Below are 15,111 nucleotides of genomic sequence, written 5' to 3'. Positions count from 1 at the left end.
TGTCTTCATAAAGTTCTGAATAACTGTTCTGTTCGCACGCAGCCGGATTTGTGCTAAGACGATACTGTCGTCGCAGCGATGATTACAAGTGGTCGCTGATTGAATAGAGACTGGGCTATTACGTAGGCTGGTCTGAGCGACACTGTACTCGGACTTAAGTAACTTTCTGGCTGCGACGGCGCAAGGAAGCACTTGGAGGCCTGTCTACGCCGACGTCTCCGATTCGTTGATGCCTCTGGCAGCGACTTTTTTTTATTTGTAGTGCCGTCGACAGGTACAGACGTTTGAATGAGGCGTTGTTCTGCAGACGATACCACATATTTTATGGACTGTTTCTCGCAGAAGTTCGTCAGAAAAGTTGAGGAATTTTAGTGGCACAAATGTGCTACTGCAGCCCAAAAGAGTTTATCCCTGCGCCTATGTCCGATAAATTGTATAACATTACATAACTGAGAAGATACTGTAGTAAATCACTGCCTTGTAGAAACACATAAAAGACTGGAAGCTTTTACCATTTTTTATCGCATTTGGCGGATTTGGACAGGGAGCCGTACAACCTGCAGACACGCTGTGCAGCTCAGGGACAGCAACTGCAGACACGTGACTTGACGGGAGGATGAGAGGTTCTTGTATAAGAGAGCGACCTCGCGTCAATCACAATATGAGCCCTGGCGACGGGTCGGGGCTCTTAAGCCTTTGCGAATGGACGGTCATCGGCCGGCTGCAGAGGTCAACGCTGTGGATCCACCGCAGATGGCAGTCACGTTGACGGCAACGTATGGTGTCACATCCACCACAAATGATATGATCACTTATAATGCAAGAGTAACGCGGGAGCATTTCAATACAGGTTTATACATATGTGGGAGAATCGCAGGTTACGGCGGCTGAACTCTGATAGCTGATTTGGCGCGATTAAATAAATACGAAGTGGTGATTACCCCATAAGTAGGTTAATATGAAGGAGGTCGAGAATTTTGATAGAAACTTGAGGATAGTGGGGTGCTTTTACAAAAACGTCTGGAAAAAGAGAACAATCTAAGGTTAGGCGGACACAGAGATGGATGAAGCCGAAGACAGCTGCCAAAATAAATGGAGAGAAATACCATGTAGGCTTTCATGGCCTGTGTTTACATTCTTGGTGATTTTAGTTGGTGGTCTAAGGCATGTTTATACGCGCAACATGTCGGCTCCTAAAGCTGGAGACATCCTCAGAGGTTAAAAATACAGACAGACATCAACAGTCTAAAAGTTAAACATCCTTTAAAACAGACGATTATCACAGTTAAATATCAATCCACGTAAGAGGAATCAGAACGAAATACAATATGAAAAGAGCGTATTATACTTCGGATGTAAATTATGTGTATGAGCTAACCCTATTAGACTGTGCTGGACGTCTTTTCAGTGAAATGTCGGGGCTCTTCTGCCGTAAAATGTACTTGAATAACGCTTTTTGTCTGTTGCCGATTTTTTGTCTTGATATCAAAATGGTTCTGAGCGCTATGGGACTCAACATCTGAGGTCATCAGTTCCCTAGAACTTAGAATTACTTAAACCTAGTTAGGACATCACAAACGTCCATGCCCGAGGCAGGATTCGAACCTGCAACCGTAGCGGTCGCGCGGTTCCAGACTGAAGCGCCTAGAACCACTATGTCGCCGCGGCCGGCTCTTGATATCATACTAAGCTCCTAGATACAACACAGACGATGAGGTAGTTTCAAGACACATGCCATTTGATACCTTTAATGCGACTAGCAAAGCTGTCCTCAGGTGGAAGGTTGGTTTGAACAGCCCAGTGCTGCACTAGACTTGATCCTACTGACGCTATGCCCTACCCTCGACTAGCTAAACCGACTAGGATGACCTACAGTTCAACATGGGCCCCGAACCAAGTGCAAGCAGAGATTTTTCACATTAGCAAATCAGTGCCAGAGGTGGAAGAAATAAGTGCCAGAAGCACCCACTGAGAACTGAATGCCTTACCTTTGGATTCGTGAACAATATTTATCCACTGAGCCGGAAGTTAATATCTGCAAGAAACAGTATTCACACGTAGCAACGATTGCAAAGGAATGCCAATTCAAAAGAACCATTTACAGAAGGTAAACAGTTGGATATAAGACGCGTCAAGGAGTTTTTCGTAGACTTTGTTGGGGTAGAAAAACATAGATTTCCATCGTTATAGTCAATCTGCTCATTTCGAGATGAAATCTAATATCATGTCGAGGAGTGGGCATGCTATCCCTTCGGTATATAGAATTAGTTCCGTCTATCGTGGACCGGTCCGCCAGCGACGCTGGTGCAACGGACAGGATGCATCTGCAGCAGCGAGAGACAGCGGGGCGGACAGACACTGGGTTGGGTCAGAAATAGATGCGCCTAACCCCTCTCACTAAGGGAAGGGCCGCGCTAGGGGAGACGAGCTTCCGGTCCGATACACAATCCGGCATCGTCACTGCCGTACCACCTGCCGCTTTACTCCACGTCCTTTGAGTCTGTGTAGCGCAGCTGTTCTTTACCTGTTTTTATCGACGCAGAATGATTGAAAGACACTCTAACCAACAGTGTCTACGAAGAGTAGATCCCCGTTATGTGTTGTCGTTATTGTTTTGTGCCTCATGAGTTCGGAATTTAGAACTGGTGAGATGTCGATACTCTAGAGGTGAGCAAAATTGTGAATTAAAGATGAAAGTAGACTGGCGGAGAGGTAAGGATAAATGAATCGTAGTCAAGAAGTCGAAACTGTTTCGCGGAGACTCATACCGTTAAGTTTCGTTGTCCCTTTTATATTTTAAAATCATACCAAATATTTACACGAAAAATGCTGTTAAGTACATAGTGCTTCCCAGCAGTTTCTCAACTGGAAATTTCACGAAGACTAATGTTTAAGCACTGTTTTCTTTCAATGGGAAGGCCAACAGGACGAAAAGATTATATTATTATCTAAAATTGTGTTCATACACCCTCACGGAATCTAGTATAAATCCATAATTTTGATGTCTATAATCGTATTGCTTACCACCAACACATTTTACGAATAACTGAAATTTGCCGGCCAGTGTGGCCGAGTGGTTCTAGGCGCTTCAGCCTGGAACCGCGCGACCGCTACGGTCGCAGGTTCGAATCCTGCCTCGGGCATGGATGTGTGTGATGTCCGTAGGTTAGTTAGGTTTAAGTAGTTCTAGGGGACTGATGACCACCGATGTTAAGTCCCATGGTGCTCAGAGCCATTTGAACTGAAATCTCTCGTAAAGAAATCTCGCGTATGCTGAACTGTGCTGTAAATTTCCCTCTGAAGATATTCCATAATTAGATTTGATTCTCGTCCTCAACAAAATATTCATCGGTTGTAAGTGTACTGTTGAGACGATGTGCTACAAACGGCGTGCGGAAATCGGCGCCTTGAAGAATTAATGTCTTTTTTTTTCTCTCTTATTTTCATTTATTAGACAGTTTCACGAATGAAGTTGGCGTAGTGTATAAGACTCTATTTCCGCTTTCCAGAGAGGTTACTTATGACATTACAGATTCAGATTTTTCCAGACCGCTTCCAGGTCACGTAAGAATCAGTGTTGGTATAGACAGAAGCGCACAAGAGGCACGTTAATACGTGTAAATATCTCTGAACGTAACAGTTTCGGTCTGCCAACAGTGAGTCAGACATTACGCTACAAAAACTGACCGAACAGCTCACATACGATGGCATGGCAGCCCAGGCCAGAAGGGCCGTATCTTTAGCCAAGAGGCCGCTGTCTGGTGGAGCCACGGCGCTAAGAGGAGGAGGCGCTAACCGGCAACGGAACGCACATCCTGTACTGGGCGGACAGCTGCCAGCGCTCGCCACACGGCCTCCTAAGAGTCTGGCGAACACGTGTGTGTGTGTGTGTGTGTGTGTGTATGTGTGTGTGTTTGTGTGCGTGTGTGTGTGTCCAGCACTAACGAGACGCAGATGCCTCGAGAGATTCTCGAGAGATTCTTGCCAATCACTTGACGCTGCAGGCCTTATCCTTGTAGAGAGGGAGTGTTTCTTTGACATTTGACAAAGGCCAAAAAAGAAATGGGTCGTTGTAGTCGTACTGAATACCGGTAGACAGTGTCTTGTATCGTTATCAATTTTGGGGCGAGATATTCGACAGTCTGTGACTGAAGGTTTCGTTTTGTGTGACAACAGAGCAGCAACTTTTACAATAATTTAATCGTTGAACACAAAGTGTTTCGGGCGAACTTCTTTAATTGGGAAGGTGGGGGCGGGGGGCTTCTGTTACTATGAGCACACGAAACAAAATGCGAACGTCTGATTTGAAGAGGTTAGAAATATACGTGGTGATTTCTTGATGATGTCGCAAACTTTCATGGATGATGGAGACGGGTAAATATATCAGTTGGAGGTAAGGGACCCTGATCCGGAAACGATCCAGTCGAAAGTTATAAACGAAATCGTACTGATATCTCTGAAAGTGCAACATATGTACCGGCACTGTTATTGCTAAAATTGTAGGTTAGGTAGCTTTCAGAGGCAGTAGTACTGACCAAAACAAGAAAAAAATATCAACTAAACATGGACTCCACACTACATACCGCAAGAGCGTATAGTACTTGCTCATCTTAGATTGCAGGTTCGAATCCTGCCTCGGGCATGGTTGTGTGTGATGTCCTTAGGTTAGTTAGGTTTAAGTAGTTCTAAGTTTTAGGGGACTGATGACCTGAGAAGTTAAGTCCCATAGTGCTCAGAGCCATTTCAAAACATGTTTCAAATGGCTCTGAGCACTATGGGACATCACACACATCCATGCCCGAGGCAGGATTCGAACCTGCGACCGTAGCGGTCGCGCGGTTCCAGACTGGAGCGCCTAGAACCGCTCGGCCACCAGTGGCCGGCAGAGCCATTTCATCTAAGATATTATGAAATACATCGTTTCTATGCTTTCCATATTTCGGGTCAGTGTGAACCAAAATAAGAAAGTCCACTGAACAACAGCCCTAAACTGCATACTTTAAGAGCCACGGGCAGCTGATCAGTAGACATGTGTTTCACAGTAGCGAAGGTGAAAAAGTTCTTATAGCTCTTAAGGTATGCATTTTACAGTCCATATTTACTAGACACTTTTTCTTGTTTTGGTCCATACTACCAACGCTGAAATCTACTTACTCTAAAATCTTAGCAGGAACAGACCGGTACATGTATTCAATTGCAGAGGTATGAGAAGACTTTTCGCTTATAACTTTAACACTCGATCGTTTCAGATCCAGGTCCCTTACCCCAGATTGGTACACCAACCCTTTCTTCATCATCTCTGAAAGTTGGCAACATTGTCACGGAATCATCGTGAATATCCGTCTGAAATTTTGCAGAATAATTCGTCTTGTCCAGGAACGCAATCTCAAAATAGTATAAATACGCCGTACACACAAAACATAACTTTTACATTTTTTTCCTACGAGTCCTTTTATTTGTTTTTATGCTATTTGACATGAATTTCGTTTGTGTCGGATGACATAATTCACTTTTCGTTTTTGTCACACCTGTTTAACACTGATATGACGTAAAAAAATGGTTCAAATGGCTCTGAGGACTATGGGACTTAACTTCTGAGGTGATCAGCCCCCTAGAACTTAGAACTACTTAAACCTAACTAACCTAAGGACATCACACACATTCATGCCCGAGGCAGGATTCAAACCTGCGACCGTAGCGATCGCGCGGTTCCAGACTGTAGCGCCTAGAACCGCTCGCCCACCCCGGCCGGCCGACATGACATAGATCGGCTACATACGAAAAGGAGAGAAATGAATAATGGTCATTGGTTCGCGATTAACCAGTAACATTTAAAAATAATGCCGTTCAGAAACAATATTTGACACAAACTATCCATGTGTCAACATAGATACGAGTGTCGGAGCAGTCAACTAATGTAGTACTAAGTAATGAAACGTAACGCAATCTTCGCTAGATGGTATTTCTTTCTGGTACAGGAGCAATGTAGAAGCTTAAGGAATTTTTATCAGTTGCGCTACAGCTACTGTCTGACGGTTGTCGCTTCAGTACGGTATTCAACATGCCTGTAATCGCGATTTCTCGAAAACACTTTAGGTCATAGAATGAGATTCTCACTCTGCAGCGGAGTGTGCGCTGATATGAAACTTCCTGGCAGATTAAAACTGTGTGCCGGACCGAGAGTCGAACTCGGGACCTTTGCCTTCCGCGGGCAAGTGCTCTACCATCTGAGCTACCCAAGCAAAGGTCCCGAGTTCGAGCCTCGGTCCGGCACACAGTTTTAATCTGCCAGGAAGTTTCACTTGAGGGCATACTAGAGCAATATACGCTACATCCGTTTACTGCAGTCGTGCGAAAAATTAGCAAAATCGGCGAACCCTTAGGTGTATGCTTCCCTTGTCAGTTGGCCTTGGCGCTTGGGTCCCACAAACAATCGAAATACGCCGCATGCGAGTGGCTGCCTGTAGTCCCCGCAGCGCGCGGCCCGGCATTTTTCCGCCGCCGCGACGGCTGCTGAGGAATTCGACGCGAGCGGCGGCTGCGCGGTCGGCAGCTGCTTTCACCTGGCATGGCCTGGGCCCGACGCGACGGTTGGGCGCAGCTGCGCGAAATGACCCACATCGGCGGCACTGGCGCCCACTCCAAGTGCTACTTTCCACACTCTGCGCCGGCACAACTGACGCGTAAGCTATGCGACGGCACGCGATACAGTCATCCTCACAGATCCGCAATGGAAGTCTCACACTGCCGACTCTTCTTCTCGGTTGGCACGTGATAAATTTGAAGAACATCTTTCCAAGAAGCCGTTAATTGAAAATGGTACTTCATTAAGCACCACCGGCCGTAGGTGGCCGAGCGGTTCTAGGCGCTTCAGTCTGGAACCGCGCGACCGCTACGGTCGCAGGTTCGAATCCTGCCTCGGGCATGGGTGTGTGTGATGTCCTTAGTTAGGTTTAAGTAGTCCTAAGTTCTAGGTGACTGATGGCCCGAGATGTTAAGTCCCATAGTGCTCAGAGCCATTTGAACCTTTTTTTTTCATTAAGCACCACTAGCTAGTTTCGAGCGTTGCTCATCCTCGGATGAATAACAGATGAGGATGCCAGGGTCCTAGTAAGGAGTGTAGAACAGAAACCAAAGGGCAAGCAGAGGTTCTCGTAGTCAACAATGTACACGACCACGGAATAGGTATTCAGAAACAAACCACACTGGTGACTGCAGTTCCGTCACATGCTTACATGTGTACATACGGTGACGACCTTATTCGTAACTGTGTATCGCACGTGAGTTTAATTAAAAAAGAAAAAAAAAAAAAAAAAGACCTTCACGAGGGAAGTCTCCACATTCATTGTGCCCTAAGGATTTGAGAATGAGAAAAGCTCTAAATTGCCTAGTATTGCTCCATAAAGCACAATTTTCAATTAACGGCCTGATGGGAACATGTCATTCTTGAAACTTCTTTTTTCAGTGAAGAAATAGGAATATGAAAGCTAAAATATGGGCTCAGTCACACAGTGCAAAAACATTAATTTAACAGCCGAGCGGTTCTAGGCGCTTCAGTCTGGAACTGCGCGACCGCTACGGTCGCAGGTTCGAATCCTGCCTCGGGCATGGATATGTGTGATGTCCTTAGGTTAGTTAGGTTTAAGTAGTTCTAAGTTCTAGGGGACTGATGACCTCAGATGTTAAGTCCCATAGTGCTCAGAGCCATTTTTGAACAAATTTAACGTGTCTCGAAGGTACATGTCTTCACCTCCAGAAACATCTATATACAAGAATCGTCACTACTTAAGATACTTCTCATTTATTGTTCCGTCTCAGCTGCATATTTGCCCCCCTTCCCCCTAATTCCAACATACACATAACACAGTACCCTGATATATGATTCTGAGTAGACAAGTCAGGTTGCTGACACAACTACTTAGGTAAATTCTACGTTTATGTACATTCTTTTCCAAATATTATAAAGTATTAGATGGTAATATATAGATTTATTTTGTTGCAGATCTGAAGATGATCCAGAATGATCGACACATGTGATCTAATTAAAATTTTGCAATTGAGACGAACAATAAATGAAAATTATCTTAAGTATCTACACAGTTACTGAATCTCTCAAGACGATTGTGTCGACTATAGTGAATCGTCACTACATTTACAAACGTCCAAAAACGCAAACTCACTGCAGTATGTTGATATTTTTTTGGTGAAGGCATTTTCTCAGAAACTAATTAAATTAATGCTTTTACATAGTGTGTGGTTGGGCGGGCATTTTACATTTCCACCACCATCTCACATCCAGTCAGGGATACATTAGGAATAAGAATAATTTACGTTGAAGATTTAAAGTAAACTCAGGAAGGAGGTCATTATTCAGAAACTGTAGCATGCTCGCAGCTAAAAAAAACGTTCAGTATTAAACGAAGCAGAAAGATTTATTGATGGTGAACGCCTGCTATGCCAGTGATGAATTTGTTAGTAAAATCAGTTGTTGCATTATCAAATAACGCGAGTTTTACGCAAAATCTGACCTTTGCATATCTTCACTGCAGTAATGTGATGAACGTAAATACTTGCTGCGACTGCTGCTGTTGCATGATACGTGGCTACAATACCCTCATAATCATCTGATACACCACATTGTGTCTACTTTTACATTTCTGTGACAAGTTCTGCTAACACGTCTTGAATGAAAATGTACTTAGATTTTTTGGCTTATTCCACTTCCATGAGCATCCTTTCACTTAGGGATATGTGTAAGCACCATTTCTTTTTACTTAAATATGTATATATTCCTTTTTGACATATCCTACATCCTTCAGTGTCTCCTCATTATGCATATAGCTGACGGTCAGAGAGACATACGTGTAAAAAAGCTTTCATGGAAGTTGCTATCATTAAGCCCATTTAGAAACAGAAACCTCAAGCTGGTAGCATAGAGGTGGCTCGACTTTTACCGAGATCAACAAAAAAGTTTAGAATTAATTTGAGAACTGATGACGACTTTCATATATATCACATTAGTGGTATAATTAAACGACCTTATTATTATTATCCTTTTTTAGATTTTTGTCATTGTTTTTATATTATTATTGCATTGAGCTGAAAAAATCATTAATTTCTAAAATTACTGCCATAGTCATTTGATATAAAATGTGTCTACACGATCTGTTACAGGCAGCTTAGGATGCAGGTAAAGTAGATTTATAGTCTTAAATTTTTTTCTTAAATCTTTAGCTTCTGAAACTATATGCGGAAAGCGCAAGGGGAAAACTGACGCTCCTAAAAATGGATGTACTTAACCATCAGATATCTAATTATATAAAAGATTCAGTAAAATGTTGTCATCAGTACTTTATGTAACTCTGATAAAATCATTTCAGAGCGAACGAACTGCGGAAAAAACAATTTCATATACGCCTGTGTTCGAGCTCTTGTTAAATTCCATCTTCACGTTCTTCCTGGGAGAAAGTTCATTAATTTAAAAGTTCGTTCTCTATCTTTAAGCGCGCAAACGTCATGCGAATTACAACGTATCAACTCGAGTTTTTACTGTTTCATACAGAAATTTATAATATTCGCCATTCAAACAGCCTTTGAGCTGAGATAAATCTTCACACAGCTACAGGAAATTCCACATATGTCAAACCGAAAAGTGAGGTGTACGCTCGCTTAACACGAGCAGAGACAAACATCCTCATGCGCTCCCTATCTCACGGCGACGAAACACTGGTGATAAGGAGAACAATAGGTCTTTTCTCGTTTCACAGCTATTACTGTTCACTGTAACTATACTATTTCGTCCAACCACGTGAGTGTAATTTTTTCCTTTTTCTGCTTAGGCGGCCAATAAACGAATTAATACCGGCGAGGAAATTTGACGTTCAACGTTAACATTCGATACCGGAGTTTGGAGTGGCTTCGAATTAAGAAAAACGTCACCTTTTAGTTCATAGCGATCAAAATTACGCAGAATATTTCTTATTTATGAGAGAATTGTATTATGACGAATCCTACTCATCATTTTCCTTGCACATACAAATCACATCGATTTTTTTTTCAGTGCTGGACTTTATAGCTAACAGCAGACTATTCAGAGAACGACTGTGTTGACTAAGTCAACTGAAACTAGTTGCTGTCTGGATATGATTATATCAACAACTTTTTGCGTAGAGACCGGTAATACCAGTGTCGTGAGACAATGGATTCCCGGAATTTGCAGACTTCGCAACAGCCGCCACAGCACGCTAATGCGCGTGTTTGTAAACTGTCGCCAATGATAATGAAGGTCACACGGCTTTTGGAAAAGCCGGCGCACTCTTGTAGTGACAAATATCCACACTATTTCACGTGCCGGAAGGCTGGGCGTCCACGCCTCTCACCGGTGCAGCGCGCTGCGTTTACCTGCTGGTTGGTTTTTTCTGACGCGGCGCTAAGTCTGCCGGCTTTTGCGAAAGAACGTTTTGCATTTCTCCCCGGAGAAACTCTGCGCCGAGGGACTGGTTGTGCAAGGGTAAAAGGGTGCGATAACTATCTCGCTGCACGGTCCATTGATCCGCTGGCCACGTATCGGAGGCAGGCAGACAATGAGCAGGTCGGACAGTTTCGAAAACCTGCGGTGCGCGCAGGCGGATTGCGTTTCTCTCTGCCGGGGTTTGGCCAAACCGAAAGCTTCGGGCGATTGACTTTCTAAGTAGGCTATTGCCACTGTCTCCACGGTGTTACCAAAATCCTTCTGGCCAAAATTCTGACGCATGCAGTAAAAGCACGGTCGGTGCACTTCAGTCGTAAGTTACATATCTCCAAGCAGAAGGCGAGATTTACAAATAGTTCTTACGAGGAGCAAAGAAACTGATTCCAAGAAACCACAGCGGTGGAACACCGAATAAGCACGCATGATGATTCTGACTTTATAACTTGACAGTCGAGTCCCCAACTAATGTCTGATTTACGCAGATATTTACGTTGTAGCTTCACAGTATTTTGAGAACGCTGCACGATTCGTGAATAGTACTTCATGCGACTGAGAGTCAATTCATGCATGACTTCCAGATGCGATAGCCTATTCCAACAGGGATACATCTTCATGTGTCAAAGAGTTCCGACCAGGAGACGGAAATAGTAACGCTTCCCTGAGTACTGTGTGCAGCCTCTGTCCAAGGACTAGAGCAAATACATCCAAGTACCAGAATAAAGAACAGAGATTACCCACTTGTCGGCATCAGGGTCAGCTGGAGAAGGGCAGCGAAAGAAATCAGTTTTGCTTTACTTAAGGAACTATCTCAACACTCCCTCAAGTTTTTCAGGATATTGCAGAAAATCTAAATCCTTGATTCGATTCCATTGCCTTAACAAAGAGCACCATCCTTCGTTTCTAAGGCCCGTACCACACTGTAATATAAATTTGTTAAAGACTAATTATAAATGAACTTCTATAAATCTTGACGTTGTACTGGAATGTTTCAAACGTATTCTTTGTAAAAGCTGAAATATGGTTCTAGCTTTTATAGAATAATGATGAAATGTCTTAGACAGTGTAATACGGTCGTAAATGTAATACTATGCGATAGATACTGACAGAAATCCGTTCTTTAGTGTTGCTTGACTGTCACAACGTGGAAGACACATTAACTTCTGTCGACGATACACGGGCCACTTTGAATGCTAGTATTCACTTCCGTTTCACGGCAAGACACGGCGAAATCTGGAGATCTGTTTCTGCAACTATGCGGCAGACTCGTAATGACTTACTAGAAAGGCCCGTCATGCGTCAGAGCGAAACATGAAAGCCTGCCTGATCTCTCGTTGTCTACGTATGATGTCACTTACTGAACACACAAGCACTTCAACACTGACACTCGATCGTGCACGAAAAACAAAAAACACTTCGATGAGGTTGCAGTCGCGGATTTGACTGTGTCTTACCTTGCGAAGGGCTGCTCCTCGACTTCGTAGTGCTCCTCGATGGGCTGCTGAGTAATCCACTTCTCCATCTTCTGCGGGCTGAGCTCCAGGAAACCAGGAGTCGTCGACGACATGAGGACGTCGGGCTTGCGGCCCGAGCCGCGCACCTCGCCCCTCATCGCACCGGGAATTGGAACTCGCGACCCCCCAACCAACACACAAAGACCAGAGCGACTCGTCCGTCCGCCTGAGCTGCCAGGAGGAGCTGGCAAGACACACCACCACTCTCCTCCGCCGCCGATCTAGCAGTGAAGCCGCGGTCCGCCCTCCCCACAGCTGCTGCTGCTCGCCGCTCGCTGCTCGCCGAAATGTGCCGATCTGCACCGACAGCTGCCGAGTTGGCACCGGCGGGCGCCAGTAGATCGAGCGCGCTACTGCGCATGCGCCGCCACAGTGTCCTCTCCCCTCCCTTCACCGCCGCGAGCTATGACTCCGTTGTCAAGCGGCTCGAGAGATAGGAGCCGCTTTGCAGCAGAAAAATTAATAAGCTCGGAGCGCGAGACAGCTCCTGCTACACAGCTCAGCCTGTCCGACTCTCCGCTTGTTACGGTTTCTGCGTGATGGGCTGTCCGGTGGGTCACAGATTCGAAGACGTGAAAAGTGAAAGGCGGCGCTGCCGGCAATCTGCATCTGTATCTGCGTTCTGCAGACTTCCGAGCGATTTGTGACGTAAGGCATGTAAGTGCGTCAGTATCAAAATCGCGACCGCTCTCTTCCTGTTCCAGTGGCGAATGGTTTTCGGGAAGGCTGTCTGTCAGTACGCTTTCGTGTAAGCCCGAATCTTACATAACGTCCTATTCATTACAGAAGCTGCTGTGGACATGAGTAACGTGTTTCTTGAAACTTCCTGGCAGATTAAAACTGTTTGCCGGACCGAGACTCGAACTCGGGACCTTTGCCTTTCGCGGGCAAGTGCTCTACCATCTGAGCTACCCAAGCACGACTCGCGCCCCATCCTCACAGCTTTACTTCTGCCAGTACCTCGTCTCCTACCTTCCAAACTTTACAGAAGCTCTCCTGCGAACCTTGCAGAACTAACACTCCTGAAAGAAGGGATATTGCGGAGACATGGCTTAGCCACAGCCTGGGGGATGTTTCCAGAATGAGATTTTCACTCTACAGCGGAGTGTGCGCTGATATGAAACTTCCTGGCAGATTAAAACTGTGTGCCGGACCGAGACTCGAATTCGGGGCCTTTGCCTTTCGCGGACAAGTGCTCTACCAACTGAGCTACCCAAGTACGACTCACGTCCCATCTTCACAGCTTTATTTCTGCCAGTACCTCGTCTCCTACCTTCCAAAGTACGACTCACGTCCCATCTTCACAGCTTTATTTCTGCCAGTACCTCGTCTCCTACCTTACAAACTCGGAAGGTAGGAGACAAGGTACTGGCAGAAGTAAAGCTGTGAGGATGGGGCGTGAGTCGTACTTGGGTAGCTCAGTTGGTAGAGCACTTGTCCGCGAAAGGCAAAGGCCCCGAATTCGAGTCTCGGTCCGGCACACAGTTTTAATCTGCCAGGAAGTTTCATATCAGCGCACACTCCGCTGCAGAGTGAAAATCTCATTCTGGAAACGTGTTTCTTGACCCATATATCACAATTTCAAAAGCAAACGATTTCATGATGAAAAGCCTTCGGGTTTCCAGCCCGGTGGCAGTGTTGTGATATCGCTACTTTTCTATGAGTATCATTGGATATCACGAAATTTCAATCGCCAGTTTTCTCCTCCGACTGCGAAAACATTCTGTTGGCACCCACATACACAGGGAGAAGTGATCAACACGATAAAATAAGAGAAATTAGGGCTCGCACGGAAAAATTGTAAGTGCTCGTTTTTCCCGCGCGCCGTTCGAGAGTGGAACGGTTGAGAGACAGTTTGAACCCTCTGCCAGGCACTTTATTGTGAATAGCAGAGTAATCACGTATATGTAGATGAAGATGTAGATACTTACCAACTTCTCCACGGTTGTGTCGAACTCTTGATTTAAAAGATCCTCTAGGTGGTTAATATGACACCCATCGATACGTTGTGGTATCTCGACACTGTCACCTGGCGGAAAACCCGAGAGATTTTCAACAGCAGTGTACATCAAGACAATTCACATTCACACCAGTTTTTGCGTATTAAACATCTTCCTTCCAGCGTCTTTTACTGTGGCTGGTAGAGCATTCCTGTAACGTTCCTGTGGTGAGTAAATAAGCCCGTGGCGAATAGTGTAGCTCTTCTCTGAATCTCGTATCTGTTCTGCGAAACGAACTTGGCAAGGGTTGTAGGATTGCGAATAGCACTCAAGAATCACTCGGGCGACGAATCTGTCAGCAACTCCTTCGTTCATCAATTACGCTTGCTTAGCATTTTTTGCAATGAATCCCAGATGAGTGTCTGCCTTATCCACAATATCAAATTTATTATACATAGTCATTCAACATTGAATTACTCCAAACGCTTGCCGCTAGGTATTTGGCAGTTGCGAGTCATTCAGATGGTTAAGAAATTTTGGGATCATCCTGCATCAGCGATTGAACGTAAAACAAATGAAAAGTCTTAGCCAGTCTTTACTACGAAAAACAGTCTTGATCACAATTTATTTATTACTGTGACTGGTTTCGACCACTGGAGATTCTCCAGCAGAAGGAGGTCCTTACTCATTGGTCTGAAGATGACCACGGTAGTGGTCACCGGTCACCGTAATAAATAAATTGTGATCAAGATTGTTTTTGATGGTAAATATTTGTAACGCTTTGCTCACTGTTCACTCCCACAATGTATTCAAAAGTAATCTTAGCCAGTCGCCTAATTTTATTTTGAATGTCTTGGATGGTGGGAACGCAGCCGTATATGATGAGGAACTATAAATAAAATGGTCTCTGGCGGCAATGTTAGTTACGTAACTGTTTCATTCCGTGATCGACTTCGGGACCGCTGGTCCCAGTCTCAGATGCACCTTAAGTACATACCTAATCGATGTCGTGTGTTATTTCCAGTGGCTGTCAAGGGATTCAGGGGCGGGGGCGGGGGGGGGGGGGGGTGCCGGCCGGTGTGGCCGAGCAGTTCTAGGCGCTTCAGTCTGGAACCGCGCGACCGCTACGGTCGCAGGTTCGAATCCTGCCGCGGGCATGGATGTGTGTGCTGTCCTTGGGTTAGTTAGG

General features: G+C 45.0%; 1 protein-coding gene across 1 annotated transcript in view; it reads right to left on the bottom strand.

Annotated features, from left to right (window-relative positions):
- Positions 1-12,249, bottom strand: part of LOC124787771 (death-associated protein kinase related-like) — a 230,100-nt gene extending 217,851 nt beyond the window's left edge. The window contains exon 1 of the mRNA XM_047254660.1: positions 11,923-12,249. Coding sequence (XP_047110616.1) covers positions 11,923-12,080 — 158 coding nt within the window. The 5' untranslated portion in view covers positions 12,081-12,249. The remainder of the gene's footprint in view (positions 1-11,922) is intronic.
- Positions 12,250-15,111: the final 2,862 nt, after the last annotated feature.

This window comes from Schistocerca piceifrons, chromosome 3 (assembly GCF_021461385.2).
Source record: "Schistocerca piceifrons isolate TAMUIC-IGC-003096 chromosome 3, iqSchPice1.1, whole genome shotgun sequence".
In the NCBI taxonomy this organism is placed as follows: Eukaryota; Metazoa; Arthropoda; class Insecta; order Orthoptera; family Acrididae; genus Schistocerca; species Schistocerca piceifrons.
This window is presented reverse-complemented; position numbering and strand designations above follow the sequence as displayed.